This window comes from Lithobates pipiens, unplaced genomic scaffold (assembly GCF_037356315.1).
Source record: "Lithobates pipiens isolate NorthernLeopardFrog02 unplaced genomic scaffold, aLitPip1_a1.2 Scaffold_23, whole genome shotgun sequence".
Taxonomy (NCBI): Eukaryota; Metazoa; Chordata; class Amphibia; order Anura; family Ranidae; genus Lithobates; species Lithobates pipiens.
Genome location: NW_027507785.1, coordinates 59,381,521 through 59,402,279, shown reverse-complemented (window position 1 = coordinate 59,402,279; position 20,759 = coordinate 59,381,521). Strand labels below are relative to the sequence as shown.

The 20,759-nt window shown below is 44.0% G+C and overlaps 1 protein-coding gene across 2 annotated transcripts in view; it reads left to right on the top strand.

Moving 5' to 3' along the window:
- The window catches only part of LOC143927576 (renalase-like), a 79,165-nt gene extending 66,377 nt beyond the window's left edge, over window positions 1-12,788 (top strand). For both annotated transcript variants that reach the window (XM_077451715.1, XM_077451716.1), the window contains exon 2: window positions 11,551-12,788. In XM_077451715.1, the coding sequence (XP_077307841.1) occupies window positions 11,551-12,743 (1,193 nt within the window). In that variant the 3' untranslated portion in view covers window positions 12,744-12,788. The remainder of the gene's footprint in view (window positions 1-11,550) is intronic.
- The last annotated feature ends 7,971 nt before the right edge of the window (window positions 12,789-20,759 follow it).

Below are 20,759 nucleotides of genomic sequence, written 5' to 3'. Positions count from 1 at the left end.
CTAAACTAGACCTGATATGTGTTTATATAAAAAAAAAAAAAAATATATATATATATATATATATATATACACATACATACATACACACATACACACACACACACACACAGTGCATCCAGAAAGTATTCACAGCGCTTCAATTTTTCCCTATATTGCCATGTTACAGCCTTATTCCAAAATGGATTAAAGTCATTATTTTCCTCAAAATTTTATAAACAATATCCCATAATAACAACGTGAAAGAAGTTTATTTTAAATCTTTGCAAGTTTATTAAAAATAAAAAATGAAAAAATCCCATGTACATAAGTATTCACAGCATTTGCCATGACGCTCAAAATTGAGCTCAGGTCCATCCTGCTTCCACTGATCATCCTTGAGATGTTTTTACAAATTCATTGGAGTCCACCTGTGGTCAATTCAGTTGATTGGACATGATTTGGAAAGGCACACACCTGTCTATATAAGATCCCATGCAGTTAACAGTGCATGTCAGAGCACAAACCAAGCCATGAAGTCCAAAGAATTGTCTGTAGACCTCCGAGACAGGATTGTATGGAGGCACAGATCGGGGGAAGGGTACAGAAAACTTTCTGAAGCATTGAAGGTCCCAATGAGCACAGTGGCCTCCATCATCCGTAAATTGAAGAAGCTTGGAACCACCAGGACTCTAACTAGAGTGGGCTACCCAGCCAAACTGAGGGATCGGGGCAGAAGGGCCTTAGGCCGTGTACACACGGGCGGATTGTCTGCCCAACTAAGTTCGTCAGACAATCCGACAGACAGTCCGTTCAACTTTTGAATGAACAGACTTGACCACACACGATGAACAGACAGTCCGCTGAAAGCTTGCGCGATGACGTGTACAGCACGTACGACGGGACTAGAAATACGACGTCCAATACACTGCAATGCAACCTTCGGCGTGTAAATCCTTTCTGAGCATGCGCCATACTTAGTCCGTCCAATTTGCCTACTCACGAGCGGACTGTCCGCTGAAACCAAGTTTGGACGGACAAAATTCCGGAAATTCCGAAAGACTAAGTCCGTCAGACTGTCCGCTGAAAAAGTCCGCTGAAGCCCACACACGAGCGGATTGTCTGCTGAAACACGGTTCAGCGGACTAAGTTGGGCAGACAATCCGCCCGTGTGTACGCGGCCTTAGTCAGGGAGGTGATCAAGAACCTGATGGTCACTCTGACAGAGCTCCAGCATTTCTCTGTGGAGAGAGGAGAACCTTCCAGAAGAACAACTATCTCTGCAGCCCTCCACCAATCAGCCCTGTATGGTAGAGTGGCCAGACGGAAGCCACTTCTCAGTAAAAGGCACATGACAGCCCACCTGATGGACTCTCAGATCATTAGAACCAACATTTTCTGGTCTGATGAAACAAAGGTTCAAACTCTTTGGTCTGAATGGCAAGAGTCATGTCTGGACTAAAACAAGCACCGCTCATCACCTGGCCAAAACCATCCCTACAGTATAGCATGGTGGTGGCAGCATTATGCTGTGCGGATGTTTTTCAGTGCCAGGAACCCTGGAGACTAGTCAGGATGGAGGGGAAAATGAATGCAGCAATGTACAGAGACATCCTTGATGAAAACCTGCTCCAGAGTGCTCTGGACCTCAGACTGGGGTTAAGGTTCATCTTCCAACAGGACAACGACCCTAAGCCCACAGCCAAGATATCAAGGAATTGGCTACGGGACAACTCTGTGAATGTCCTTGAGTGGTCCAGCCAGAGCCCAGACTTGAACCCGATTGAACATCTCTGGAGAGATCTGAAAATGTCTGTGCACTGACGCTCCCCACCCAACCTGATGGAGCTTGAGAGGTCCTGCAAAGAAGAATGGTAGAAACTGCCCAAAAATGGGTGTGCCGAGGTTGTAGCATCATACTCAAAAAGACTTGAGGTTGTAATTGGTGCCAAAGGAGCTTCAACAAAGTATTGAGCAAAGGCTGTGAATACTTATGTACATGGGATTTTTTTTATTTTTTATAAATTTGCAAAGATTTCTTTCATGTTGTCATTATGGGTTATTGTTTGTAGAATTTTGAGGAAAATAATGAATTGAATACATTTTGGAATAAGGCTGTAACATAACAGAATGTGGAAAAAGTGAAGCTCTGTGAATACTTTCCAGATGCACTGTAAATACGCATACATGATAGAGACCCTAGATTTTAACCATTTCGCTGCCAGAGCAGTTTTGCATTTTTTTGCACACATTGATGCATTTTCTGAAAGCGGACACCCTAGAGCAGTGATGGCGAACCTTGGCACCCCAGATGTTTTGGAACTACATTTCCCATGATGCTCCACTACACTACAGAGTGCCAGAGTAGCATGGGAAATGTAGTTCCAAAACATCTGGGGTGCCAAGGTTAGCCATCACTGCCCTAGAGAATAAAATAGTGGTACTTCCACTTTTTTTTTCACATGATATTACCGCAAGGGTTCAATTTCAGTAAAAAATACACTAAAGTTCATTTTAACCGCTTGCTGACCACCTCACGACGCTATACGTCAGCAGAAAGACTCGTACAGGCAGAATCACGTACCTGTGCGTTGCCCTATAAGAGGCGGCCAGCGGGCGCAAGCGTGTCGCCAGCGGCAAGCTCTGTGAGTCGGGTCTTGCGGACTCGATCGCTGCGGGGATGCCTCACGGGGAGGAAGAATGGGGAGATGCTAATGTAAACAAGCATCTCCCTGTTCTGCCTAATGACGGAACACCGATCTCTGCTCCCTGCGATCGGAGTAGAGATCAGTGACGTGTCACACGTAGCCATGCCCCCCCACAGTTAGAAACACTCCCCAGGACACACTTAGCCCCTACACTGCCACCTAGATGTTAACCCCTTCACTGCCAGTGTCATTTACACAGGAATCAGTGCATTTGTATAGCACTGATTGCTGTGTAAATGACAATGGTCCCAAAAATATGTCAAAATTGTTCAATGTGTCTGCCATAATGTCACAGTCATGATAAAAAACGCAGCTCACAGCCATTTAAAAAAAAAAAAAAGAAAAAATTATTAATAAAAATGCCATAAAACTATCCCCTATTTTGTAAACGCTATAACTTTTGCGCAAACCAATCAATTTTTTTTACCAAAAATATGTAGAAGAATACGTATCGGCCTAAACTGAGGAAAAAAATTGTTTTTTATATATATATTTTTGGGGGCTATTTATTATAGCAAAAAGTAAAAAATAATGCTTTTTTTCTTCAAAATTGTCGCTCTTTTTTTTGTTTATAGTGCAAAAATTAAAAACCACAGAGGTGATCAAATACCACCAAAAGAAATCTCTATTTGTGGGAAAATAAGGACGTCAATTTTGTTTGGGAGCCACATCGCACGACCGCGCAATTGTCAGTTAAAGCGACGCAGTGCCAAATCACAAAAAGTGCTCTGGTCAGGAAGGGGGCAAATTCCTCCGGGGCTGAAGTGGTTAAATTACACAATTGTTTGGTAAAATATAAAAGACGAGGTAGCATTGAGCAAATAGACACCCAACATGTCAACCCTTAGACCGTAAAATGGCTGCAAAGGAGAGAGCTTGACCCAAGCATACAGGTCTGAGGAACAGACCTATGGCCTAGGCGTGAGGCCTGAAGCAGGAAGTGTCATCGGTAGGTAAGCCAGGAGACTGAATAACCATGATACATTAATTGTGAAAATGCAGTCTGGACTGACACGTGTTTCTTCAAATCGCATACACCACTTGTGCTGAATCACCCGATATCTTATGGGACTTAGATTTTTTGCGCTACAAACAAAAAAACGCCAATTTTGAAAAAAAACAACAATATTTTTTACTTTATGCTATAAAACAAATCCAATAACAACAAAATGATCAACTTAGGCCAATATGTATTCTGCTACATATTTTTGGTAAAATTATTATTATTATTCAGGATTTATATAGCGCCAACAGTTTGCGCAGCGCTTTACAATATGAGGGGTAGACCGTACACTTACAATACAAATCAATACAGGAGGGATTAGAGGGCCCTGCTCGTGAAATCCCAATAAGCGTATATTGATTGGTTTACGCAAAAGTTATAGCGTCAACAAACTATGGGATATATTTTAGGAATTTTTATTTTATTTTTACCAGTAATGGCGGCGATCAGCGACTTATAATGGGACTCCGATGTTACGGCAGACAAATCGCACACTAACTGATACTTTTAACACTTTTTGGGACCAACAACACTAATACAGTGATCGGTGCTAAAAAAAAAATATGCACTGTTACTGTAATAACGACGCTGACAGGGAAGGGGTTAATATCAGTGGCAATCAAAGGGTTAAATGTGTTCCTAGGGAGTGCTTGCTAACTGTGGGGGAGGTGCTTGCACTGTGGGAAGGCAGAGCGCGGTGATCCTGCTTAGCAGAAACACAGGATCACAGCCTTTCCTTTGTCACAGAACGGTGATCTGCCTTGTTTACATAGACCAGTGATGGCGAACCTTGGCACCCCAGATGTTTTGGAACTACATTTCCCATGATGCTCCACTACACTGCAGAGTGCATAAGCATCATGGGAAATGTAGTTCCAAAACATCTGGGGTGCCAAGGTTCGCCATCACTGACATAGACGGATCGCCACACTGCCTGTCTCCTGAACGATTGGCTGGTCCCACTGATTGGCTCCCGCTGTGTTTAGCCGCAGTGGAAGCGGGTCGCCGGCGGCACGCGTGTGCGCCCCAGACCCGAAAGTGCAGAATCGCATGCATCCTAGGCCACGTTCTGCCCTGAGCGGCTGCTCTGACACAGTATATGTGCATGGGGCAGTTGGCATCTGGTTAAGGGATAAAAGCTTAAGGCTTTAGAACCAATTTAAGCTCCTTGAAGGCAGAGACAATTGGGAATGTACAATATGTAAATTGTCTGCGCTATATAAATACCTGTTCAAAAATCATTTCATTTGTGTGAAAAAAAAATAATATATACATACATACATACATATAAATGTAAAAAAATACAACAATGTGGGGCCTTCAGGCATGGAGGAGTGTTAATTGGGGGATGGAGGGGCTGAGTCCGGTGTTGGGCTTTACCAGCTTTTTCCCCCGGACCGGTCTCTGTGCTTTAAATATCCTCGTCTCCCTGCAGGCCTCCCCCAGTTTGTTTTTTCAGGGTATGTTATTTCTGAAAAATAAAACATTACCATCAGCTTCGTCTTCTGGACATAAAATAATATTAAAAGGTTGGAGATATTATTAGCCCCGTCGGGTTGGCGTGTCTGGGTAAACGCTGTCAGCCTCGCAGGCTGTAATTGCAAGCGTATTTAATTTCTCCAAGCGAACGCACTCATAAAAAAAACATGAATAGCGGTGGTTGTATTAAGTAGCTGCCTGTCTATGGACGGTCACGTTCCCTTTCAAGGCCTTGGCCAGAACAAGGCTGTTTTGCCAACTTAGTGGTAACAAGCAAGGCAAGGCAAGGCAAATCTACCCAATATTTGGCTGGCTAGTAATACACTGAGACAGCACTTTTCCTTTTCTTCTCCGCAAGCTATTTTAGAGCCGGGTGTCTGCGAGGATTGAGAAATCAGGACCGCTAATTAGCATTTTGTCCTTGTACGTTGGGCGCATTCCATGCCTTTTGGTCAATGGTACTAGTTACACCGTTTTTGATATGCGAAGACAGGAACATAACGAGTCGAACCAAAACCTCGAATGACTGACGTAGTGATGTCATCAGGTTGTGTTCCCCGATGTTCCTCCTTTTTACCTACATCTAAGGCGTCCTAAAACGATTCCTGTGCAGGAGGCTTCTCATGTAAGGACAACTCCTCATACTCACCCAGCATTTCTTTGCAGGTCCAAAACTGTTAAAGGATATGTAGACCCAATCACTAGGGCACTAAGGATGAGATGAGCTAAGGTTCAGGACAAACTTGCGGGAAGCTGTCACCTTATAGCAGGATGCAGGCCCAATGGCCAAGGAATTTCCCAACCACAGCCGCATGTAACAAAGAAGGGGATGCTGGTGATATCATTGACCTAATATGGCCACATGGCCATATTTTGACAATGACACTGTCCAAATATGGCTATGTTGCCATATTGGGTCAATGATGTAACCAGCATCCCTGCCCCACAGCCTCACAGACAAATGGGACAGGGATGCTGGTGACATCATTGATCTAATGTGGCCAGATGGCCATATTTGGTCAATGATAATGTCCAAATAGGGTCATGGGGCCATATTGGGTCAATGATGTCACCAGCATCATCTCACATATCAAAGGGACAGGGATTCTGGTGACATTAATGACCTATTAAGTACACGCGGTAATATTTGGTCATATTGGGTTCAATGATGTTACCAACATCCCGCTCCGCAGTCTCATGTAACAAAGGGACAGGCATACTGATGACATCATTGACCTAATATGACCACATGGCCAAATCTGGAAAATATCATAGACCAAATATGGCTGGGTGACCATTTTAAGTCAATGATGTTTGTCACCAGCATCCCTTTTTTTTTTGTTACATACGGCTGCAGGGTCATGAAATCCCAGGCCATTGGGCTGGTGGCTTGATCTCATGACCTGCTTCCTGCAGATTTGGCCCTAATTCCCCAGCTGACCAGAGAATTCCCTGCCCCACAGCTGCACAGAACAAAGGAGGAGAAGCAGGTGACATCACTGACCCAATGTCTATGACATTGCCCAAAAATGGCCATGTGCCCATATTGGGTCAATGAAGTCCCCAGCGTCTCCTTCTTTGTTATTTGCGGATGCGGGTGAGGATTTGGCGATTGGGCTGGTGGCCTGCTCTCACGGCCTGCTTCCCGTAGGTTCGGCCCTAATTCCCCCGGCCACAGCTGGTTTGGCCAGCAGCCTGCTATCACATGACATATTCTTGCAGTTTTAGCCTGAATTCTTTAACCACAGATCGTTGGGCCGGCGACTTGCATTCATGTGACATTACTACCAAGCACTAAAATTGTGTATAATGTTTAACATGCGGGAGGCTGTCACATAATAGCGGGCCACAATCCCAATGGAAAGGGAAATCCCCACCAAGCAACCCACAGGTGAAAGGCTTTTCCACACAGCTGTGGTTGATTTCTAAAGAAAACCAAGTGGAAGATTTTGTGGACCTTTTATGAAACTGGAATGTTTTTAGTTGTTTTGAACTAAATGTTCAAGTGGGTTTTTACCATTAAGTGACTAAATACCTACTTTTCAGGTACTGAAACACTTATATTTGTCTGGCTGAATTCTTAATCCAGGTCGACGGCTCACAGAGAAGCTCTGGAACCCAGACCTTGAAAAAGTCAACAATGGCAGCACCCATTGATAGCCTTTACATACATGGGTATCTTGTGATGATCCCTTTGTAATCAGGGATGATTAGAAGCCTTACCTACACCGAAATATGTGTAGAGGCTCCCAATGAAAATATAGTGTGATGATGTCAATGCTCTTTGCCGGTATTTTACATAATTTTCCAACTGAGCTTAGGCTTTATAAGGTTCGTTTCTGTGTCTAGTGCCCTTTTCTTGCATCATTAGCTGAATAAACTTTCATTACTGACCGACAAAATACCTCACAAAGCCTAATTCATCCATATGTCTGTTCTACATCCACCCACAAACCCCAGACTTCCTTGAACTAGGGTAGAATTTTCCGGCAGAGATAGAAGGCTATGGGGCACAGGCAGACCAGCTTGCAGAATATATCCGGCGTGGCAGTTGGTGAGGCTGTTTTGCAATCTACACCAGTTTCCGGGAACCAGCGTGCAGTGGTTGTTAGATGGTACACCAAGCTAACATTACATTAATACATTGCAGTCTTGTACATTACCTGTACTGTCAATATTTCAGTTCACTTGTCAGTGTTTTCCCATTCCTGCAAGAACTAACCAATGAAATTATCACAATTTTATAGTCTTGGCTCCTTTGAAGAGTTCCTATATAACAGATCTGATATTATGAATGGTGGTATAGCAACCTTTCTCAACCAAGCTTCCGTGGAACCGTAGGGCTCCTCCAGAATTTGCTAGGTGTTTCTGAAACAATGAGCAATTGTCGCTCCTCCTTGGATAAGCTACCTTTGACACCAATGATCTTTTCAGATATTTGTAAGAGGCCCAATGACCACCAATATAAAGAGCATTCTTCCCACTGACCAACAGTGTACTAGACCTGTCTGGTGATCACCAGTGTAAGGGGCATCTGTCCAAGGACCATCAATGTAAGGGGTAATTTTTCCACTGACCGCCAATGTAAGGAGCATTTTTCCCTTTGATCACCAGTGTTTTGGGACACCTATATAATAACAATCAATGTAAAGGGTCAATTTTTCCACTGACCATCAATCTAAGGAGCATTCTTCCCACTGACCACCAACATATGGACCATTCTCCCCTCTGACCACTAGTGTACAGGAGCTCTTAACTGACCACCAGCACCTATCCAATGAAAGGGGTCATTTTTTTCCACTGACCAACGATGTTTGGGAGCACTACTGTTTTTGCTACCTGGTTTTCTTTTCTGGCTATTTTTTATTATTACTACAAATATATTTTGGGATAGAGCATCCCCAACTTCTGAAAAGACCAAAGATGCCAAATCCTTTCTTCTATTCTATTCATAGATCTACAACCTAATGTTCACGCTAAAGCCTTGTGAGCTGTATATGTACAGTATCTATTAGTAGGGGTTCCCTAAGACCTGAATGTTATTTCAATAGTTCTTCCATATTAAAGTGTCAAACAAAACCAAATAAATTTCCAAGCTCAACTTACCAACCAGCCTGCAACCAACCATATTGACCTGTCTAAGCCCTTGTACACACGGTCGGAGATTCCGACGGAATGTGTCCGATCGGACCGTTTTGTCGGATATTCCGACTGTGTGTGGTCTCCATCGGACTGTTTCCGTCGGACTATCCGACGGACCAAGTTTTCCAACTTCTTGGTAAAATTTTCCGACAAAATGCTCCGATCGGACATATTCCGATCAGGTGTAGAGAATTCCGATCGGACAAAGTGCCACGCATGCTCAAATCTAATTCTTACACCAAAGCTATTGGCTACTAGCCTGAACGTAGTCCCGTCGTAACGAAATAATGCCAACACGTCGGACAAAATCAGACGGATTTGGTTGTCAGAATCTCTGACCGTGTGTACAAGGGCTAACAGTATTCGTTAAAAACACGGGTTTAGTCTGCACACATTTGCAAATAAATGCGTAAGCTACAAGCCCCGTCAAGGCAACCCCTGTTTTTGATGCATATTGTTAGACAGGTCAGTTTGGTTGGTCGCAGGCTGGTTGGTAAGTTGAGCTTGGAAATTTTGTTTGACATATGTTGTCCTTTCGGTGTTGGTTGCTGCAAAGACCAGTTATGGGTGGGGACAGTGGCCACTTGTTTGTATTTTGATTATAGCATTAAAGTGGACACAAAACCAAAATCTGACTATTTTGAGTCTATACTGAGTAAAAGCAAAAAAATCTTTTTTAAAAAAGCACCCAAATACTTATCCGTGACCTATACTAATCTCTTTCTGGGGCCAAGAGGTCCAATGATTTCCTACTGTACACATCCTTTATGTGAGAGGCAGAGGTATTTATTATCTACAGCACCTCTGTTAAACAGCCAAAGAGTACCTACTTTTACTGAATGTAGACCAGAGGGGGCAGGTAAACCCAAAATCAGTTTTCCGACTTTAGGTCCAATTTAATTTCCCATCTTGTTCCCTTTGTTTCGGCACAGGCTGCTGATGAAAACTCCTGTTGAAAGATTTCTATGCAATGGCTCATTGATCACATATCTGGGTTTAGGCCTTATAGCAAGAAAAACAATTATCCACAATTAATAATACTTTGTGTAGGAAATTTAAAGCTACATTTCTGTTAATCCCTGAAATTACAGTGGCTTGAAAAAGTATTCACACCCCTGGACATTTTCCACATTTTGTCATGTTACAACCAAAAACGTAAATGTATTTTATTGGAATTTTATATAATAGACCAACACAAAGTGACACATAATTGTCAAGTGGAAGGAAAATTATAAATGGTTTTCAAACTTTTTTTTTACATATAAATATGTGAAAAGTGTGGTGTGCATTTGTATTCAGCCCTTCTGAGTCAATATTTTGTAGAATCGTTTTTCGTTGCAATTACAGCTGCAGATCTTTTTGGGGATGTCTCTACCGGTTTTGTGCATCGAGAGAGCGACATTTCTGCCCATTCTTCTGTGCAAAATAGTTAAAGCTCCGTCAGATTGGATGACGAGCATCCATGAACAGCAATTTTCAAGTCTTGCCACAGATTCTCAGTTGGATTTAGGTCTGGGCTTTGACTGGGCCATTCTAACTCATGAATATTCTTTGATCTAAATCATTCCATTGTAGCTCTGGCTGTATGTTTAGGGTCGTTGTCCTGCTGGAAGGTGAACCTCCACCCCAGTCTCAAGTCTTTTGCAGACTCTAACATGTTTTCTTCTAAAATTGCCCTGTATTTGACTCCATCCATCTTCCCATCAACTCTCACCAGCTTCCCTGTCCCTGCTGAAGAAAAACATCCCGCCACATTATGCTGCCACCACCACATTTCACGGTGGGGATGGTGTGTTCAGGGTGATGTGCGGTGTTTTGCGTTTTGCTTTTAGGCCAAAAAGTTTCATTTTTGGTCTCATCTGACCACAGCACCTTCTTCCACATGTTTGCTGTGTCCTCCACGTGGCTTCTCGCAAACTGCAAACGGGACTTCTTATAGCTTTCTTTCAACAATGGCTTTCTCCTTGCCACTCTTCCATAAAGGGCAGATTTGTGGAGAGCACGACTAATAGTTGTCCTGTGGACAGATTCTCCCACCTGAGCTGTGGATCTCTGCAGCTCCTCCAGAGTTACCATGGACCTCTTGGCTGCTTCTCTGGTTAATGCTCTCCTTGCCCGGCCTGTCAGTTTAGATGGACGGCCATGTCTTGGTAGGTTTGCAGTTGTGCCATACTCTTTCCATTTTCGGATGATGGATTAAACAGTGCTCTGTGAGATGTTCAAACCTTGGTATATATTTTTATAACCCAACCCTGCTTTAAAGTTCTCCACAACTTTATCCCTGACCTGTCTGGTGTGTTCCTTGGACTTCATGATACTGTTTGTTCACTAAGGCTCTCTAACAAACCACTGAGGGCTTCACAGAACAGCTGTATTTATGCTAAGATTGAATTGCACACAGGTGGACATTGTTTACTAATTAGGTGACTTCTGTAGGCAATTTGGTCCATTAGATTTTAGTTAGGGGTATCAGAGTAAAGGGGGCTGAATACAAATGCCCCCCACACTTTTCAGATATTTATTTGTAAAAAATTTTGAAAAACATTTATCATTTTCCTTCCACTTCACAATTATGTGCCACTTTGTGTTGGTCTATCACATAAAATTCCAATAAAATACATTTACGTTTTTGGTTGTAACATGACAAAATGTGGAAAATTTCAAGTGGTATGAATACTTTTTCAAGGTACTCTATGTATGACAAAACTAGACTATTGCCTTTTTTTTTTTTTTCTTCTACAGGTGTCCTCTGTGATCAAATGAGTGGAAAAGAGATATCGGTGGCCATTGTTGGTGGCGGGATTTCAGGCTTGGTCTGTGCAGCTAGATTGTCACAGTTGGGAATCACTAACTCAGTGGTTTTTGACACTGGAAAACATGGCCCTGGGGGCAGATGTAGCAGCCGGTACATCAACATTAATGGACAACTCCACATATTTGACCACGCTGTCCAGTTTTTCACTGTGAGTGACCAGAGATTTGCCAAAATTGTGTCCTTTATGCACAACAAGAAGGCGGTAAAATTATGGCCTAGCAAAATTGTTCATCTCAAGATGGGGAAACAGCCAGAAGAAATCAAGAATATGCAGGTGTTTATTGGAACGAGGGGAATGCAGGCAGTTCCTGAATGTCTGTCAAGTCTTGTTCAGTTTGAGGGACACAAGTGGGTCAGCAGTGTCCACTGGGATCCACTTAATAAAAAGTGGCAAGTAGATGACAGATGGTTTGATTATCTTGTGGTGGCCCATAACGGAAAGTGTGCTGCAAAGCTTATGGAAAACTCAGGGGCGCCACAAATCCACAACCTTCTCAAAGTTAAGTTTGGACCTGTTCTATCACCGCGGACTCACGTCATGCAGCTTTGCTCCCTCTGGGTTTTGTTATTTGCTTTAACAAAAAAGGTTGCGTTGAGCTATGGTGGGGCATTTGTGGAACATCCAGACTTATCATGGATTGGAAATAACACATCTAAGTACCCTGATAATGAGATGGAATGTTGGACTGTCATTAGTACGAAGGCTTTTGGGGCCAACCATAAAGTCCCTCAAGAGTTTATACCACCTTCCAAAGAAAAAGAGGTCACTCATTTGCTTTTGAATGGATTTGCAGCAGTGACTGGCGTTGATCGAAAAATGTTGACTCCCTGCTTTACCAAAGTGCAGCTGTGGGGTGCGGCTAACCCCCTTAATGTGTTACAGGGTGAGGACTGTGTCTTCCAGGCGAGTAACAATGTGGGAATATGTGGAGACTGGCTAGTAAGTCCGTGCATTGAAGGAGCAGTGGTCAGCGGCCTGTCTCTGGCTGAGGTCATTTGCCAACACGTCCAAGGTGAAAGAAGAGATGTTGGCTTGAAAAACCATCTACAGCCATCGGAAAATGAAGCTATTGGGGCCTTCCCTACAAGCAAAAAGTTATTCTTTAACCCTTTGAAATAATGGCACTGGTGTGCTATTATAATAAAAAATATTGTATATAATGAATATTTTATGCAGTCCTTTTGTTCATTTTTTTTGCACCCTGAATGAGGGAAATTGAGCCTTCATTTTACTGATATTGCGGCCATGTGCATTGGAATCAAACGCAGACTATATTCCATGAAGGCAAGATGTGTTATTTCACAGTGAAATAGAGTTTGCCACTAAATTAACAAATTCATCTTTTAGCAACATTTTGGCTAAATGATCCTGTACTTGACTCTGATGCAATTTGATAAAATGACCTAAGTGAAAACTCTCAATTTTACTCCGCATACGGAAAAGGCAAAATTGGGATCTGGTTTGCAATAAAATGCACAGTTCAGTTAACTAATCAGCTTTCACCTGTTTAGTGTTCTTCTAACTGCATTTGGTTCCATCTTGCACAGTTGTAAAGGCTTGTCTAATGTAATGAAATTGTTTACTCTGATTTCACTGCACACTGCGAGCTTTACACAATGTGCATTAGAAGCTGCAGCAAGTCAGACAGAGCCGTGTCATTTTCTGGCTAAACGAATGTTAATCCTTTCATTTATTGAATTTCAGCTTGTTTAACCACTTGCTTACTGGGCACTTAAACCCCCCTCCTGCCCAGACCAATTTTTAGCTTTCAGCGCTGATGCACTTTGAATGATAATTGCGCGGTCATACAACACTGTACCCAAATGAAATTTTTATCATTTTTTCTCACAAATAGAGCTTTCTTTTGGTGGTATTTAATTACAGCTGGGAGTTTTATTTTTTGCTAAACAAACAAAAAAAGATGCAAAATAAAAAAAAATAAAAAAATCATGTTTAATAGTTTGTTATAAAATTTTGCAAACAGGTCATTTTTCTCCTTCATTGAAATGCGCTGATGAGGCGGCGCTGGTGGGCACTGATAGGCACAGTTAAGGCGGCACTAATAGGCACAGATAAGGTGGCAACGATAGGCACAAATAAGGCAGTACTGATGGGCACAGATAAGGCGGCACTGATGGGCAAAGATGGGCACAGATAAGATGGCACGGATGGGTGGCACGAATAGGCACTGATAGGTACCACTGATAGATGGGACTGATGGGCACTGATAGGTGGCACTGATGGGCATCACCGATGGGCACTGGTACATGACACTGATGGGCACAGATATGTGGCACTGAGGTGCAGCACTGTGTGCGAGGCAGATTGTGGGCACTTATAGGTGGCACTGATGGGTGGCACTGATGGGTGTCACTTTTTGGCATATTTTTGGTGGCACTGGCAGGGGGCAGGTGGGCACTGATGAGCTGTCCCCAGCTCACCGTGATCGGGACTGATGTTCCGATCACGGCCGCCGGTGAACGTTTTTTTGTTTCTCCTCGCGCTGTCAGCGTGATTACCGGCTGTGTTGTGATCACATGATCAGCTGTCTTTGGCTGACAGCTGATCACGTGGTAAGGGGTCGGGATCGACCCCTTGCTCCGATCCGTGATCAGGCGAGTCTCATAGACTCGCTGATCACAGAGCGCGCCGTGCACGCCCCTCAGGGGGCACGCAGGCCGCTCGTGCATAGGACGACGTCAATAGACGTCGTCCCGGCAAAGCAGGTCCACGCTGTAGCCGTCATTCGGCTATAGCGCGGATCTCAAGAAGTTAATCATCAAGACTCAACATCATATGTGGGCGTTACCTAGGGCATTCTGCATGCGTACGCAGTCTGCCTAGGAACGCCCACTCCTCAAGATTCAAATCCACCCATGAAGGCATTTTGATATTTGCATAACACCTCACTGGAGTCTCCTCCCAGCCATGATTAGCTTGTATTGCATAGAGAAGTACAGGAACCACAGCCTAGTAAGGCATATACTATCCAACCCACTTTAAAGTGTGCGATAGTGGCTGTGCTCTGCAAAACCCACGCATGGTAGCAGAGGTCAAGTCCTGGGGAAAAGAGTGTGGGAACTCCCACCCAAAATTTTTTAAAAAAACTGATACGCTCATATGCATGAACACTTCAAAAGTGGTATTTTTCATCCAATTTTCGTATTGTGTGTATGAAGCTTAACTGTTAGTACATTTAAAAAAAAAAAAAAATCCTCAATAAACATAAATACGGTAATTCTCTGAATAATCAGCATTCATTCAATTGTGCTTCTGTGCAAATGTGAACATTATGTTCTGATCTTTATTGGGGAATTTTATTTTGTATATAGAGTGTTTATGTGGTGAGTTTACACTTTTCTTTGAACAGAGTTTGGATAACACAGGGTTAAACGGAAAGGTCATAAATGAACTGCACCTTATCTGGACAGAATGCTTAGGGAGATAGTGATGTTCCTGCTTAGGAGATGTATGTTAGCTTGAGGGGCTGCAAACTCTGCAGGGCTCCAACACACACTTGCTGCTATTCCAACCTATTTCCACATAAACTTCCCTCCTCCTGGCATTAAACTTTTCCAGGTATTGTGCTCAGCTTACCACCCCAAACTGATATTCCTCCCTCAGCTCACCTCTCTCCCTGCATGTCTTGTGAGCAGAATAGCTGTGCTCCTCCTCTGGGTTCTCTCATCATATGGCACTGAAGATAGAGGAGGGGGGGATTCAGCAGGATACACAGAGCAAGTATGCAGGAGACTGGGGGAGATGAGGAGACAGAAAATCAGGAGGGGCCGGCGGGGAGGAGCGCATCATGAGAGGTCTGACTAAATACAATCTCAGCAGGGAGCTGATCTACCTATCAGCTAGCTGTGATTGACAGGTAGATCGAAGAGGAAGCTATCATGGGGCCCCCTACTGGCAATGCCTGAATGGTCAGTCCACCCCTAGTGTGTGGCACTTACTATTGCGAGCTGTGTCGGCGGCTGCTGGTGTAGCACCTGCCACACAGCTCACATACTTCAAAGTCTTGCAGGACGTGGCTGCTAATGGGAACTGAGTTCCTATTGTGGAAAAAGTACAGGAACTCCGTTCCCATGCGTTCATGCAGGACTTGAGCCCTGCATGGTAGAGGTAATTATTTTGCTTCTCTTTTTATAGGGTTCTCATGGTGGGGCGTTCTTTATCCAAGTGACGGTGTTGTTTTTAGGCCACCATAGACAGTTGGACATGCAGCATGATCCAACCAACTTTAGGCAACTTAGAAATCCAGTCATTCTTGAAATACAAATTGTCTTCTTAGGCAACTGGGTTAATGGGGAGAGCTGGGGGAGGTGTGTTGCAGAAGTGTTGGAATGTTCTGAGAAAGAATATCAATTGAAGAAGATTCCCAACCCAGTTGCTTCTCACCTAAACAAGCAAAGGCTGGCTTTGTCTGCTGGTGTTGCATAGACAGGTTGAGAATGCTGAGTTGGTAGATCATCATTTGATGTCCTTAAAGCGGTCCTGGTCCAGCTGGCAACTCTCTGTCTGTCAGAACTAGATCACCAACAAGGCAAACTAGGTAGGAACCAGGGCACAGTACATTTCCATGGGGCCCAGCTACAACTATCATGTTCCTGTAGTAAACCAGGGAGCCAGTTGGTGAAAGCTGTCCACCTGTTTGCTACTCAACAAAGGAGGATGCACTAATGGGCAGTTGGAGTCTATATGGCGGCTTCCTTCTGCCTTTGCAATCCTTTTCAAGATCAATTGAAGGGATAGAGGGGCCAAAGCTGGTACATTGTGTAGGTCCCCATTCTGCGTAGAGTATGAATGAGAATTAAAGCACACCACTGCTCAATCTAGATTAGTGGTCTCCAAATTGTGGCCCTTTGCTTGCCTTTATCCAGCCCTTAAAGGCACTATTCCTCCCACTGACCCCAGCAATGCGGCACTATTCCTGCCACTGACACCAAAGATGGAGCACTATTAATTTCACTGACCCCATAGATGGGGCACTATTCCTTCCACTGACACCAAAAATGGGGCACTATTCCTTCCAGTGATGCCATGGATGGGGTATTATTCCTTCCACCAACGCCATGGATGGGACACTATTCCTTCCACCAATACTATAGATGGGACACTATTCCTTGCACCGAGGCCATAGATGGGACACTATTCCTTCCACCAATACTATAGATGGGACACTATTCCTTGCACCGAGGCCATAGATGGGACACTATTCCTTGCACCGAGGCCATAGATGGGACACTAGTCCTTGCGCCGATGCCATAGATGGGACACTATTCCTTGCGCCGATGCCATAGATGGGACACTATTTCTTGCACCGAGGCCATAGATGGGACACTATTTCTTGCGCCGAGGCCATAGATGGGACACTATTCCTTGCGCCGAGGCCATAGATGGGACACTATTCCTTGCACCGAGGCCATAGATGGGGCACTATTCCTTGCACCGAGGCCATAGATGGGGCACTATTCTTTGCGCCGAGGCCATAGATGGGGCACTATTCTTTGCGCCGAGGTCATAGATGGGGCACTATTCCTTGCGCCGACACCATACATGGGACACTATTCCTTACACCTACGCTATAGGTGGGACACTATTCCTTCCATGATTGCCATAGATGGGACACTATTCCTTCCATTGACGTCATAGATGGGACACTATTCCTTCCACTGATACTATAGATGGGACACTTTCTTCCACGGATACTATAGATGGGACACTAGAGGCCATAGATGGGACACTATTCCTTGCACCGAGGCCATAGATGGGGCACTATTCCTTCCACCAATGCCAAAGATGGGACACTATTCCTTGCACCGAGGCCATAGATGGGACACTATTCCTTGCACCGATGCCATACATGGGACACTATTCCTTGCACCGATGCCATACATGGTACACTATTCCTTCCATGAATGCCATAGATGGGACACTATTCCTTCCATTGACACTATAGGTGGGGCACTATTCCTTCCACCTACGCTATAGGTGGGACACTATTCCTTCCATGGATGCCATAGATGGGACACTATTCCTTCCACCAATCCTATAGATGGGACACTATTCCTTCCACCTACGCTATAGGTGGGACACTATTCCTTCCATGGATGCCATAGATGGGACACTATTCCTTCCATGGATGCCATAGATGGGACACTATTCCTTTCACTGACACTATAGTTGGGACACTATTCCTTCCACTGATGCCATAGATGGGGCACTATTCCCCCTGCTAATACCAACGATGGAGCACAATTCCTCCCACTGACACTATCAAGATTATTCTTCCCACTAACTAGTACCAATACCCCCTGTTGTAATTATTTTATCCCCCCCCCCCCCCACTGGCCACAATCCGGCCTCCTAAAGTCTGCAGTCAGTAAACTGGCCCTTTCCTTAGACAATTTGGAGACCCCTTGTCTAGATTAGCGATTCTCAATCTGTTTTGAGACCAGGGCCTGATAAATTCTTCCAAAACCTTCCATGTCCCAACAGTAAAAAATAAAGATTATGCTCACACAATGAAATTATGGGACTGAAAAATATTTTTTGAAATGCTGGAAGGCTCTAGATGGGGCTTGGTGTTACTGTGGGGGGGGAGGGGGTTGTGAAGTTGGTTAGGGGACACTGCAGCAGACTTTTGTGGACCTGTAGAAGATATAGTTTCTGGTGGACACTGTGGGACACTGTTAAATATTGGGAGCATTTTGGAGGGTCTGAAGCAGGCTGGGGTCACTCTGGGAGGCTGGGTTGCACCAGGCATGTACTGGCCATTGGGACCACCGGGAGTTTCCCGGTGGGCCGATGGCTCAGTGGGCCACTCTGATGTAAGGGGGCTGGTGATGGGACACTGATGTAAGGGGGCTGCTGATTGCACACTCTGATCTAAGGGGGCTGCTGATTGCACACTCTGATCTAAGGGGGCTGCTGATTGCACACTCTGATGTAAGGGGGTGCTGATGGGACACTCTGATGTAAGGGGGTGCTGATAGGACACTGATGTAAGGGGGTGCTGATGGGACACTCTGATGTAAGGAGGTGCTGATGGACACTCTGATGTAAGGGGGTGCTGATGGGACATTCTGTTGTAAGGGGGCTGGTGATGGGACACTAAAAATGTAAGTGGGTCGGTCTGGATGAAGTCCAGGGCCAAATTTCTGTCCCAGTCCAGCCCTGGGTTGCACTGTGGTGGCTGAGGTCTCTCAGGGACCCTGGGGGTACTGTGGTTCACTGTGGGAGGTTAAGGGATCTGCAGCTCGCTGGGGTCATGGAAGAAGGTAGGCCATGGCCCGGTGGTCTAGATTAGGTGTTATTCCAGTAAAGGTCAGACAACCAAAAGGGTATTCAATGCCCTCTGGGGTCCAAAAAAAGACAATGTTTAGGACTAAATATTAACTGGAACATGGGTGGCATTTTCAAACTTGTAAGGATCTGCATGAATCTCATCAGCAGCTGACTTGGCATCTTATCCTGCCTATATCCTTCTCTGCTGTCCATGGGAGCAGTTATTCAAGCAAGTTAGAAAACCGATGCGAAAATGGGCATGTTTGTATTTATAGGAACGTTCTATTAAACAGAACATTGCCGGAGTGAAGCTCAGTCACGGATGCACATCTGATTGCCATCCAAGATTTGTGGGCTGCTTTAGCCTTGTCAAGATTATCCATTTTATCTGCCTTAGTTGAACTTTTTGGGAGTTTGTTTAGATCTTACAAATAATAAAACAAGGTTTATGTCCCTAATCGCATGTTCTGGTGGGTTTTATATCATTTTCTGCTTTTGATAATATGGTTCGTCTGCTCTGCACATGTCCTACTTTCTGTGGACTAAAGCCATTACAGTAGAATTACATCATTAAAAGCATCTACACATCTCTCTATAAAAGTCCCAACACCACATGAAAGGCAGATAATAGGAGGCAGTATTTAGGTTTTCTGTAAACATGTGTCCTTCGTTATTAGTCTTGCATGAGAATTTGACTATGGCTAGCTGGCATGACAGATTTACATTGCTGATAAAAACCGTTGGTGATTAAATGCTTTAAGTGGGGACATCTAGTATCCCTTTTTAGAGTGTCTGTTGTGCAAAAAATATATAAAGATGTATAAAATAAAGCTGAACTCCAGGCAAAGAGCACAAATGAAATATACAATATATGTTTTATCTGCCAAACGGGTGTGTGAGTATTTCTGTACATCCAGGCCTGAGAAATATGCAGCTCTGCTATTCAGCACAGTCTTGTCTAGCAGGACGCTAGATCTTTCTCTGCTGCAAGTTCCCTCCCCAAGCCTTTCCTTGTGAGTAGATAGTAAAAAGAAGGACACTGATTTTTATTGATTTAATAACAATATTACAATTAGGCAACAGTTTGGACTGAACAATGGTCAATTGTAATTAACCTATGGTCAGTTCTTGTGTATCAACTAAGAATTTTAGGACCATATTTGTACCCATTTTAAAGTGTTGGTTCAGCTACACAAAAAATCATAAAGGCGAACTAACACCAGACACCCTCTCTGCCACGCCAGTCCCTACTGTTCTTACCTTCAGGGCTGCAGAGCTATCAGCATTCCGGCAGTTGATCGAGCAATCCAGGAAACCTGAAATCCTCACTCTTCTCTCTCCTCTCCTTCCAGGATGGACTAGATCGCTTCTGATTGGTCAACGTCATCACTATGAATCGCTTTGGTCCATGTTGAAAAACGCTGTAGGGCAGGGATATGCAATTAGCAGACCTCCAGCTGTTGTAAAACTACATGCCTCTGCCTCTGGGTGTCATGCTTGTGGCTATCAGAGTCTTGCTATACCTCATGGGACTTGTAGTTCTGCAACAGCTGGAGGTCCGCTAATTGCATATCCCTGCTGTATTGATTTGTAAAACCCCAGACTGCTGCGCTGGCTTTAGAGATGGCTGTAGGGAGGGTGTACGGTGTTCATTATTATACATTCTTTCTGTAAAGATGAACTAAACCTTTTAAGGTCAACCTGAACCAAAAAATTTAAGATTTTTCATATTTTTGGGAATATCTAGAAATAAAGCAGTAGTCTGAAAAAAGCAAGGCCTGGAGTAAATGAAAAAAGAAAAAAAATAGCGCAGGGCACACATGACCAGGTGAAGAGGGGAGA